The sequence below is a fragment of the Egretta garzetta genome, unplaced genomic scaffold, assembly GCF_000687185.1.
Source record: "Egretta garzetta isolate BGI_Z169 unplaced genomic scaffold, ASM68718v1 scaffold8, whole genome shotgun sequence".
Taxonomy (NCBI): Eukaryota; Metazoa; Chordata; class Aves; order Pelecaniformes; family Ardeidae; genus Egretta; species Egretta garzetta.
In genome coordinates, this window is record NW_009260407.1 from 1,676,215 (window position 1) to 1,687,587 (window position 11,373).

General features: G+C 52.6%; 1 protein-coding gene across 1 annotated transcript in view; it reads right to left on the minus strand.

Moving 5' to 3' along the window:
- The window catches only part of DUSP5 (dual specificity phosphatase 5), a 20,103-nt gene extending 16,378 nt beyond the window's left edge, over positions 1-3,725 (minus strand). The window contains exon 1 of the mRNA XM_009643477.2: positions 3,704-3,725. Within this exon, the coding sequence (XP_009641772.1) occupies positions 3,704-3,725 (22 nt within the window). The remainder of the gene's footprint in view (positions 1-3,703) is intronic.
- Between the last annotated feature and the right edge of the window lie 7,648 nt (positions 3,726-11,373).

The window sequence follows — 11,373 nt, forward strand, 5'->3', positions numbered from 1 at the left end:
CCGCTCCGGCCGGGGGCTGACCCAGGCACCCCCGCCCCCCCCGCCAGCGAGGAGAGCCGGGAAGCGTGCCGGGGGCGGGGGGGGGAGGAGGAGGAGGAGGAGGAGGAGGAGGAAGGGCGGCGCAGCGCTGGGGCAGGTTGCTGACACCAGGTTGCGAAGGGCGTTTCAGTTCCCCTTGCTCCCCCCTCGCTGTGTGCGCTCTCACCCCCCAGCCCAGCCCGAGCACAAAGCAGGATGTGCTGTTACCTCGGAATTCATGAATCCCCCCGCGGGGGCGGGAGGGCCACCGGCCACAGAGACCTCGCTGGCCTGGCTGGTTGGGGGGGCCTCACGACCCTGTCCTGGTGGCCAACTTCTAGGCTGCGAGACGGCGCCTCAAGGACCTGCCCGACTTTTACACTACCGACCTCGGACTGTGCCTGCGCCCAGAAGCCACGCCGCTCAGGCACACGGGAATCAGGAGCTTCGGCACTTGCCCTTCCCTGATGTAAATTTTGCAAAGCAACCAAAAAGAGAACTGGGAATCCCTGGAAGATACCAGCTAAAAGGATGAGCTCCAGCCGGGCTCATTCCAGCCGGGGCCGGTTATGGTGGAGCTCTCCAGGAGCAGGCATCGTTTGTTCTGGTGGTGCCCGAAAGCCCCTTCGCCTCACGGCCACCCTTGCCTCAAGCTGCCCGCAGCTGAAACGGAGAAGCGTGAAATAGGAAAGGCCCAAGCTGGTTGAAAGAACAGCAGCTCCTGGTTTTGACGCACCTCCTCCTCTTCCTCTTTCAACCCACCTGCAGCCCCTGGCTGGCTCCTTCTAACCTGCCCCCGCCCCCTCGCTCCCCTCCTCTGAGTCAGCCAGGGTATGAGATGGAGCAAAAATAGAAATAGCTTGTGGGTAGGGGCAGGTGTTCGCAGTGCTCTGGCTTAGCGTGGGTGTCATCTTCACCTGGCCACCACTGCCATGGCAGCCCAGCTCCTTCCCTCCTTCTGCAGCCACCCTGGGAGGCAGGAGGGCACCGCCGGAGCCCTGCGGCCAGGTTAGCCATCCCCACGTGCCAGCGTGGCCCCTGCCACAACTGGGTCCCCACCACGAGAATCATGGCCACAGCTCTACCAAAACCCTTCACGTTATCCCACGGGCAGGCCGATTCCTTGCCTTTATTTCTTCACCAGGTGGGGAAGCTGGCATGGGCAGGAGATTCCTGTTCACATGGGAATGGCACAGCCCGGACACAACCTGGCTTTCCCACCCCCCAGCCCCCTGTTCAGGAGCTGCTCCTTCCTCCCTGAGAAGCCGCCTGACTCCCCCGGGGCTTGGCTCCCAGTAAGAGCCCAGCTGGTCAACTGGTCCCAGTGCGGCAGAGGGAGGGGGAGCGGGGCTGCGGGCAGATGCTAGCGTGCTCCTCCCGCCCGGGAGGAAGGAGGGGGCCCGCGCAGTCACACGAGAGCATCATTTCCTCTCAGGAAACGCAAGTGAAATGTGGAGGGGTGGGAAAGAGAGCTTCCCCCCACCCCCCGCCCCGCACCATGCTCTTGACTGAAGCGCTCGTCTGAAGGAGGGGGGCAAATGACACCAGCCCAGAAAATAAACTCTGTGGGGAATACCTGAAGTGTGGCCTGTCCTGGCGGCAGGGCGTATATCACCAGCCCCGACCTGCAGCTGACCTTCCTCTTTTTACACACCTAATGCCGAGCATCCAAACAACTGCCTTTCAGTTGATTACAGCTCTGCTTTTGTTTCTTAATGGAGTGAGTCATGACCACCTTTTTATTAGAAGAAAATAACAAGGCTAGCAGCAGCAGTACTAATGCTTCCTCTGCTGCAGGGTGCTGGACGCAGAGTGGCCCTGACTTCTCTGCCCACCAGCGAAATGACTCTGTCGTACTGGGAAACGGATGAGCAATCGGGGCTGATGCTGTCAGGGCTGTAGGATGGACATGGGTACTTTTTTCCCCCACTGGAGCGGCTCCTTGGTTTGTCAGGTGCTCCCAGCTGGGTGAGGGGAGAAAGGGGCTCGGTTCCTGTAAACGGAGGTGGTTGAGTAACTTGAGCCACCCTCTGCTTTAGGTAGGAAACTCCCCCCTCCCTGCAGCACTTTACATCATTCCCACTTAGGTTCTGCTGCATCTTTCTGCTCCTCCTCCCGCTTCCCCTTGATAATCTCCCAGGCTCTTTCGTCCTTTGTCTCGGGCTTTTATCGGGGCTTTCAGATCAGCTGGTCCTTTCCTTTTCTTCCAGGCTCTATTTCCCCTAACCTAGCTCATTCTTCCCTTCTCCCCTCCCCACCTCCTCCGGGCTCTTTGTTTCTGCCTGTTCTCAGTGCTGCAAAGGGAAACTTTCTCGCTGCAGCTGGGTAGGGGGGGCCCCAGCTCCTGGAGGGTACAGCTGGGCCCCCCCCCAGGTAAAAGCTTCCAGGGCACAGCATTCGTCGAGCAGCATCCAGCAGGCATTGCTAAAGAGCAAAATGCTGCCTTTTGGAGAGAGCAAAATTCAAAAGGAGCTTTAAAAAGGCGCTTAGGTGAATAAATGAACGCCATTTCTTTGGGAGAAAAAGAGACAGCATCAGCCAAGTTTCTAGGGCTGAGTCCCCTGAGCTGAGACAAGGGACACCCTATGTGGGGTGCTACATGTGCGCTTGTCGCCCCAAAGAATTAACCCCAAACCTCAGCACGACCAAAGGTGAGAGAAATTTGGTGGAGAGAAAGCCGAAGAGCTCTGGCTGCCGGAAAGGAGATGGAGGGGAAGGCTGATCGAGGGTCCTGCAGGAGATGGGTCAGGGAGGTGGGGTATAGGGAGTAACCCAAATGCCATGCAGTCCTAGTCTGGGGCTTGAGCTGCACTACATCCCTGCTGGGGCGCAATCCTGAACCCTCATCCTCTGGTCGGTTGTGAAATGCAAGAAATTCGTCAGACAAAAGCATTAGCACAAGACAGCAGGGAAGATGGGTTGGCATTTCTTTAACATTATTAAGTTTTCCATAACATCAGTTTCTAATTTTGGAGCGGCTGATGTCAAAACACAGTACAAGCAGTGAGATAAGTTTGTGCCAGTAAATGGAGAGCTGGAAGGCGAGTAAATTTATACCCAGGGCTAAGGACAGCCGAGCAGTGGCAATAGGAGATTGTCAAGCTGGGACCTCATCGGTGTCATGACTTGGTCGCTCTTGAGACAAAGTCTAACAAAGCAGATCAGTTCGCGACCATCAGCCTCGTTACCAATTTCTCCCAAGTCCCAGCAGAGCAACCCATTGCAAAAAGCTGATTATGGAGGGTGAAAAGCACTGCCAGACACAGACCCTGCAGCAGGACAGCCACCCCCCTCACTTTATGGCCCCATAGATGTGATTTGATATTGAGCTGGAACCTTTTTTCTTCCCCCAGAAAGCAAATAAAAAGATTATTAACTGCTTGGGCATTTTCAATAAAATACAAGGAGCTCATATTTTTCACTTTAAATCTACATTCTGTAACAAATCCATCATCATAGGTGCCTATTCCCAAAGAATTAGAAAAAAATGCATGCCACAACCTATACAATTAAGAACCAAACGAATTTTGGTTTATTGTGGCCTCGGTGTCTCTCAGACCTGTTTTATATTCCCAGCTCTGTTGCTGTAAAACAGAATTAAGCTAAACAGTGCGTTGGCTTGAATTGGAGTTGCCTGCACTCAGCACTTCTGAAAAATCAGGCTGAAAGGGAATCTCAGACTTACGTCTGATTTTTACCTGACTCATGCCTACGTGACTCCCCTGCCTGCTGCAAGCTGCTGTCAACAGCCGCTGTCAGGAGTGAAAGAGGAATAAACCAAACCTCCTGCCTCCTTTCAGAAGCCGCTGATCTTTCTGTTCCACTAGCTGATTACTTACTCCCGCATACAGATGGACAGGCAATTTCTAAAACAGGGATCCCAGCTATCTGCGCAATCGAGTTTCAGTTTCTCCGCTTGCCTGACATGGCCCAGAGTGTCATGAGCCATATTGATGGAGCACTTGCCAGACCCAGCTCTGAATGTAAAGAATTCAGTCTTCCCATTTGCAACCGCGTACTATCCCTGGGGTAGCGGCAGTAATTGCTTACATGGGAAAATGATTTGTGTAGTTAGCTGCCTTTAATGTGAGACAAAGCCCTTTTGTTCTTTTATCAACTTGCCAGTTCTCATTTGTTCTTTCCTCTTCCTGCCGCTGTTTCCCTGCACGCATTTCTTGCCTTCTTGTCCTGTCTCTTCCCTTTTTCTGGATGTATTTCCCAGGAACCTGCTCCTCTTCCACACCGACACATCTCCCCCCACTAACAGCCCTCATCAGCCCAGCCGGGTTTTCACTCAGGTCTCCCGGCTATTCCTGCCCGTCAGTGCCCAACCAGCCTCTCATGCTGCGAATCCTGGTCCTCGTGTGTGGTTACTGCTTCTTTCGACGGTTGGGAGCCATCAAATGACATAAAACATTCTTACCCATGCCTTTGAATTGACTATGAGGACAAGCATATTGCTGGTTACTTTGGTCCAGAACTTTTGGAAGCAAATTTTATCATTGCTGAATCTGATTCCCTCTGCCTTGGTCTTTCTGACTGACTCATTTCTTAAGCACCAGGTTGTTGCCTAGAGGTATAATCACATAAATACAATCCACTGTACAGTGCATGTTACTATGCCCACTCTGCCGAGGATGAGTACAGCTCCTCGGTACAGAACTGATTTTCTAAGCTCAAAATGGAGCAGCTCATGCTTTTAGCCGAGAATGTGTTGGGGCCATTTCAGTGGGCTACACATATATTAAGCAAACAAAATAAATACATTCAGTAAAAACTCTTATGCCTCTTTTTTCTGTAGCATTGCCAGCAGGAGGAAAAAACCCTGCACCCCACAGCCCCTGCTTGTTCTCTGGGATCCCCGGGCACAGCACAGGCTGGGTGGCTGGAGGGTCATGGTGCGGACTACAGACTCCCTCTCTTACTCCAGCAGAAGCATGGCATTGCACACCCCATGCCTGAAAAGCTCTTTGCCCACCTCTGCAAAGAGAAAACAGACAAACAGTAGATCTAGGCTTTGGTCTAGCCTCTGGATATCACCCTAGACGATATTTCTGGGGGTATTTGGGTCTGCTGCAGGGTATCTAGAAGGCAGCCGCAGGGCTGGCTGGTGGGGAAAGGGGAAACAGATGGATCCGGTGGGCTGGGGGAGGCTGCAGCGGCAGCAGCCTGCAAAGATGCCACCCAGAGCTGCGAAGAGGAAGGAGATAAACCAGACCTCCTCTTTGGCGGGGGTAACACGGGAGGTAATGGGCTTAAAGTGGAGGAAGGCACAGCTGCTGTAGGTGCAGGGAAGCTCCTCAGCGGCAGAGCGCCGGCGCTGGGGTCGCTCACTGCGGCGGGCTGCGGTTCTCCACCGCTGAGGGCTCCAAGGATAGGCTGAACAGAAGTCTGTCCGGAAGGACTTGGGCAGAGTCAATCCTGCCCTGGGGAAGGGGCCGGCTGGATGACCTTGCAAGGAATCTGCCTGCAAATCCTTGTTTTACCAGCTTGCGTGGATCACGCTCAGGCACACAAATCTGTGACTTGGTAGCTATCCTAAAATCTATCGAATGACAAAGTAACCTGAATCAATGACTTGATTAATTTCTTTCTTTTTACCAGGTGTCCTTTCTGCTGAAGTTGCTCTGTGGTTACTTCAAGTGTTGTTTCCCTCCCCTGACATCTGAGTCACCCAGAGAAGAAAAAATAATTTGAATTAAATGTTTTGGGTTTTTTTTCCTCAAAATAAACCTAGTGAAATAAACTTGTAAAAGAAAGGAAATAATTTTTTATGTTCATTTCTCCTAGGCTCCCACTTACTTAACCCCATTTAAACTTTGTATCAGCTTATGGCATCCGGTGAAAGTACACTACAGCTTATTAAAATTTAAAGCTGTTACTCCAAGGGAAAACACTGAAAGCTCTTTTATGGATTAGCCAAGTCGGCAGGATGTGGCTTCCACTTTGTATCCTTTTGATGGCATAGCCCACTCCAGCGTCTTTATAAAAGAAAACTTCCCCATCACTTTCAGCCCCTTAGCGTTTCCATGCTGTGCACCAAAGCGTTCCGTGCCAGCAGGACCGCGTTCCACCCCTGTATTTCACAGGCGAAGTGAGAGGGTATCATATGCTAACCCCATAAAATACATAGCTATACTTTAGCTGAAGTAAATGTGGAAGTAAATACTAACAAAAATGCCATTCATTTAAAAACAGGAGAGTTAAAAAACCTGGATGGTACCTGCCATGCATTTGCTCACCTTTCTCCTGTAGGAAGGGCATGATCTGAGAGCAGCAGGACCTGAGTGGTGATTTGTACTGGTGTTATCAAACACGCAGCTGAACCAGTGCAGAGCCTCGGCTTCTTTTAAGTCAACTTAAACTCTTCCCAATGCAGTGCTGCTGCCTATAGTATGCATCTTCGCCACGGTTTCCTACTGGCAGAGAAGAGCCCGTGGGGTGACATAGCCGATTTCCTCTGCAGATACGGCAAACAGCCTGTTGCACAGGAACTCTTGCAACAGAAACTGCCTTGCCGCTAGCTTTGCAAAACTGCGCCCCCAGCAAGCCCTTGTAGGTATGGGCAAAGTCGTCTTTTATTTAGCTCACGTTCCTGGGAAAGGGTGGTCTCCTCTGAGAAAGAGGCCGTTCCTGCATGGGCTTACTTCCAAACACGCTCCTTCAGCCGATGCTTTGGCTTACACAAGTGCAGGCAGGCCTTGGGTCCCCATCTCCCTGGTCCCTCCACTTCAAGCACATTTAATCTCACTTCCTATGGTTTCCTCCCCGAGGGCTTAGGGGCCTGGAAGAGGCTGGTGTATCAAATTTAAAAGGGGGATTTCCAGGTTTACTAAGATTCTCCTGTTTAATTAAAAAGAACAAATTTCAAAGCCAGGCCCTTCCCAAGTTCCTCCTGGGAAATGCCCATTCTGACGGGGACTGCTCATGGTGAAGGATCCCCAGGGCTACCCTGTAGCCTGTGGCTACCAGACAGTCCCATCCCACAGTCCTGATAAAGCGAGCAACAGCCTGTCCTCCAGAACACGAGCACTTCTGTTTGCCTGCTGCAGTCAAAGAGGAGCGCAGATTTGCTTGGAAACAAATGATTTACGGAGGGGAACGTTGTTCCCAGGCTAGCACAGCTAAGAAGTAGATGAAAAAGTTTTTCAGAGCCTGTTAAGCTCAGCATGGCTTGAGATCCACTGGAAACTGTAGCTCTCTCCATGTGGGCAGGTATGGGGCTAAAGCCATTTAAAATTTGGATAAATAAGTGTGGTGTGGGGAGCTGATCCAAAGCTTTGCTCGGGGCTGCAGCGATGCAAAGACCCAGCTGTCCGGATGCCACCACGGGCACCGCTCTCCAGCTCGGACAGGAGATGCTCAGCGGTTGGGCCTGATGATCTTAAAGGTCTTTTCCAACCTAAAAAACCCACTAACCCTATAAACTGCCTCTGGCTCCACCCCTCCTGCACCCAGTGGGTTCTGCCTTGCTTTCCTTTGCTACGTTATCCACAGAAAGGACCCAGCTGAGCCAGAGGCCGTCACACTGGAGGGGCCGGACCATCCTGCACCACCCCTTCCCCCAGCTCCGGGGTGCGCGGTGTAGCCCCTGGCTGAAGATCGGCACGAGGCCGTCACGTTTTGCACCCCTGCAGGCGTCCGCTGCCTGAATGTGTGCTGGAGGTCTTACAAAAAGCTTTTGGGCTGTGAGCTTTGGCAGTCTTTATTATTCATGAACTGTGAGCGGGGACTTCAGTCACACAGCATCACGCTGCTCTCTGCCCACATGCAGGAGAATCTAGAAATCCAGGGGAAGAAAGTGTGCATCAGTACAACCTCACCATCCCATCAGCGTGCAACGAAGAGGGCATTCAGCCTGGTCTGGAAGCATCTGTGTGGGCAGAAGTCGACTCACAAGGAAAAAGGGGTGGGAAGGGAACGGGGCTGAGCTGGGAAACAATTTGTCACTTGCCAGCACATTTGTCCAGCATCACTTGCAGTGATACTGGGAGCCCAGTCTGGGAGGGGGTGGTGAAGTGACCCTCCATGACTGATGCTCAGCTCTCATTCCCACCACTCTCCTCCTCCAGGAGCGTGGTGCAGACGTGCACGTTCCCTCTCCTGCATCCCCGGGACCTCTTGGGAGCCCCCCAAGAGGCAGCATTCTGGGAAGCGTGGTTTGAGAGGCAGCTTCCCAGTTAGGAAGGCTGGTTGCTGGGACATGCCAGCACCCAGACCTTACTGGTGCTACTTTGGGAACTGGGACATCTGACACATATTCCACTGGCTGAACCACTGGCAGTTTTCAGTTGTTTACAGTACATCTCTTATCTTCAGGAAAGGTAAAAAATATTTGTTTGGACTGATTTGGAAAAATGTTGGACACCTGAACCCACGGGGCTTAGAGAGACACAGAACAGCTTTGCCTTTAGAAACTGTTCCACGAAGGGGGGGTCAGCCCCAGAGAAATTGGTCACTGTGCAGCCATGGAGTTCCCGACGTGCCACTTGAGCCTGCAGACAACAGGCTGCTGAAGCTGCCGCTCCTTTTTTTTATCTTAGCAACCCCAGGAACTGACTACCCATGAAGAGCAACTGCAGCCTTTCTGGGAATAAAGAACATTTGTGATATTGCTAGCCTGCTCCTGGGGCTGTGCCTGGCACTGCACTGAGCTATGGATGCACAGGGATGGGGACTCTCTTTCCTATATCCACATGGATTGCAGCAGCATCCTCCATATATCATGTGCTGCTAGCCAGCCAGAAATACCATCAGACCATACAGGTGTCCCACCAAGAAGCACACACATGGTGTGACACCTCCAAACACAAACCTCCAGAGGGAAGGAGGGAAAGCAGCCAGGGGTGTGGAAAGGACGGAGCTTCCCAGGGGTTCCCTCCGTCCGCTCCCTTCTTGTGGTGGGATGGCAAAGGGAGAGGAAAGTCGTAGCCAGGGAAGTGCAGCAGCAGGATGAGACAGGCCTGGAAAGTCACAGCTCGGCATGCATTTCCCATATGGTTGCACCATATGGTGACTCTACCTTGTCACAAGGTCAGCGTGACAAGACTGCCTGTGCATTTTCTACTAATGTGTTTAAAGAGGGGAGAAACCACCCTCACTGCAGCAGGGAGACCACAGGAGAGCTATCTGCATGTTTTGGCAAGACCCCAACGTCATTCCTAAAGGCAGATTAAGTATCTGCTCCCCTTTCCTGCCGCCTGCCCAAGCCCTCTCCTCAAGGTGGCCTGGAGCCGCACAGAGCTCCGTGCAGGGGCCATGAGCAGACGTGCGAGTCCTCCCTGCCTAGGGCAGACCTACGGTAAGTTTGGGACAAGATGTTTTGCTGTGGGATTTCTCTCTGACTGGCACAGGTTAGACTGTCATTTCCAGAGGGCTCAGCTTGACCAGCTCACACTTCGGACCTTCTTTGCCCTTTCCATGCTGCAGCTTTAAGCCCGGAGAGGTGAAGCAGTGTGCCTGCTGCGTGCTGGCCATCCACCCCGGCGTGGCATAGGTGGCCATATTTTAAGATAATACCCAGGCTGTAAAAAAAAAAATACCAGCTGAGAGGCAGATGTGTCTGCTTCTGCTGCTCTTGCTGTGGGGACAGAAATCCTGCGGGATGGAGACGGTGCGGATACCAGGAGCAGCAGGTAGGCATCCCTCCCTCGGTTAACCTCACCTTGGCACTGTTTGGATCAGGCTCAGGGGCTGGTGCCGGAAGGTGTTGCCAGGCTCAGCCTCCTCCCTGCTGGCTTATTCCCTAACAAGAGGGCATTGTCCCTGCCTGCGGGAAGTGGGGCCGAGCAGGACAAAGGCGCGATTTACCCTGCGAAAGAGCTGGAAACCAGGAAGGGGCCAGAGGCAGCCAAAGCCCGCTCTCCCCGTCTGAGACCCTTTGGATTTTGATGCCATGGGGAGATCAGCTGCAGGCACAAGTGATGGGGGCTCGGGGCTGCCTGCCTCCAGCAGCAAGCGCTCTGGGACAGCGTGGAAGCGGAAGGTGTCGGGGCCTTATTGCTCCCATCCTCTCCGTTTCCCATGGCATAAATCAACAAGAGAAGCGCTCCAGATACTCCTGCAGGCAGATATGAACATAACTCATTTTGTGTTTCACTTGACATTTAAGTTAAAGCCTCCTGCATTGCACATCCACCCTCGTGCACAAGAGGAAAAATGGGGCCTGATGTTTGGAAAAGCCACGTGTGGTCCTCCAGCCCTTTGATGCTGGCAGTGCTCTGCCTGTGTCAGAGGACATGTTCTTTCCAGATGGTTTCTGCACTCCAAATGAGCCCAGAAACTCCTGCCGTGCAGCAAGATAACCAAGACAGGAATTACGGGGGACATTCAAACATCCCTCTCAACACAGGCAAGGACCATGCAGAGAGAGAGGAGGGATCCCATGCCCAAAGCCATCAGATACCAGACACAGGACTCTTTCTGCCAGCACAAGTCACGCCAGTCAGTGACAGCAGAAAGACTCTGGCTGCCGTCCTGGAGGGTGGAAAGGACCCCTTGTTCCACCACCTCTGAGTTAAAAGAGCCGAAAAGGGTTGAAATTAAGAAGATAAGGGAAAAATTGTGGCATTGTCTAAGGGAAGGTGGGAATGCGGCGCCACAGCTCCCTTTGTACAGGGAGGAGCTCAGGGCAGGCAGTGATGGAGACCACACAGGCATCTGAGCTGGAGCAAGGGTTGAAACAGTTGTGAGAAATGCCTTCCTCCAGCCATAAATGGGGCAGGTTTCTAGCTCACCAGATAATGACTTGGGCAGGTTGAGCCTGGCATCCTCCAGGCTGCTGTATCTGGACATGCAAAAAACCTCCCACAATGAAAACAAAAATTCCCACCCCAGACCCCAACCCCTAAGCACTTAATTGGGGCCAGGATTTAGCCACCATTTTTCACAGCAGGCATTTTTATCCATTTGTACAGCTTCCATTCCTTGTCTGCAAATTCAGCACTTGGGCAGAATGCATTTCTCCAGTCCAGTCACGACTGGCAGGATCATTACGATACATATTTATTGCAGTGTATTGTAGCTGTCAGCCTAAATTGGATCATTTTGGACACCCTGGGAGAAGCTGCAGCGAGTGTCTGTCACGTTGGCTACCACGCAGCCGCGGTCCGGGGAGGCAGGAGGTGATGGGACATGCTGAGCTCAGTGCAGAAGGAGGTGGCCACACAGCCAGAAATAAACCCTGTCTTGTGGACACTCGTTAAACACTTGGCTGTAAATGATTCCCTCCTTCCCTTCCAGGTGGTTCAGGCACCCATGTCAGCTGGATATGTTAGAGACAAACCAGAGGAATGATTGACATGAGCTTTTGACCCTGACATTTGGGATTATGAGACATTACGAGTGCATTGCTGT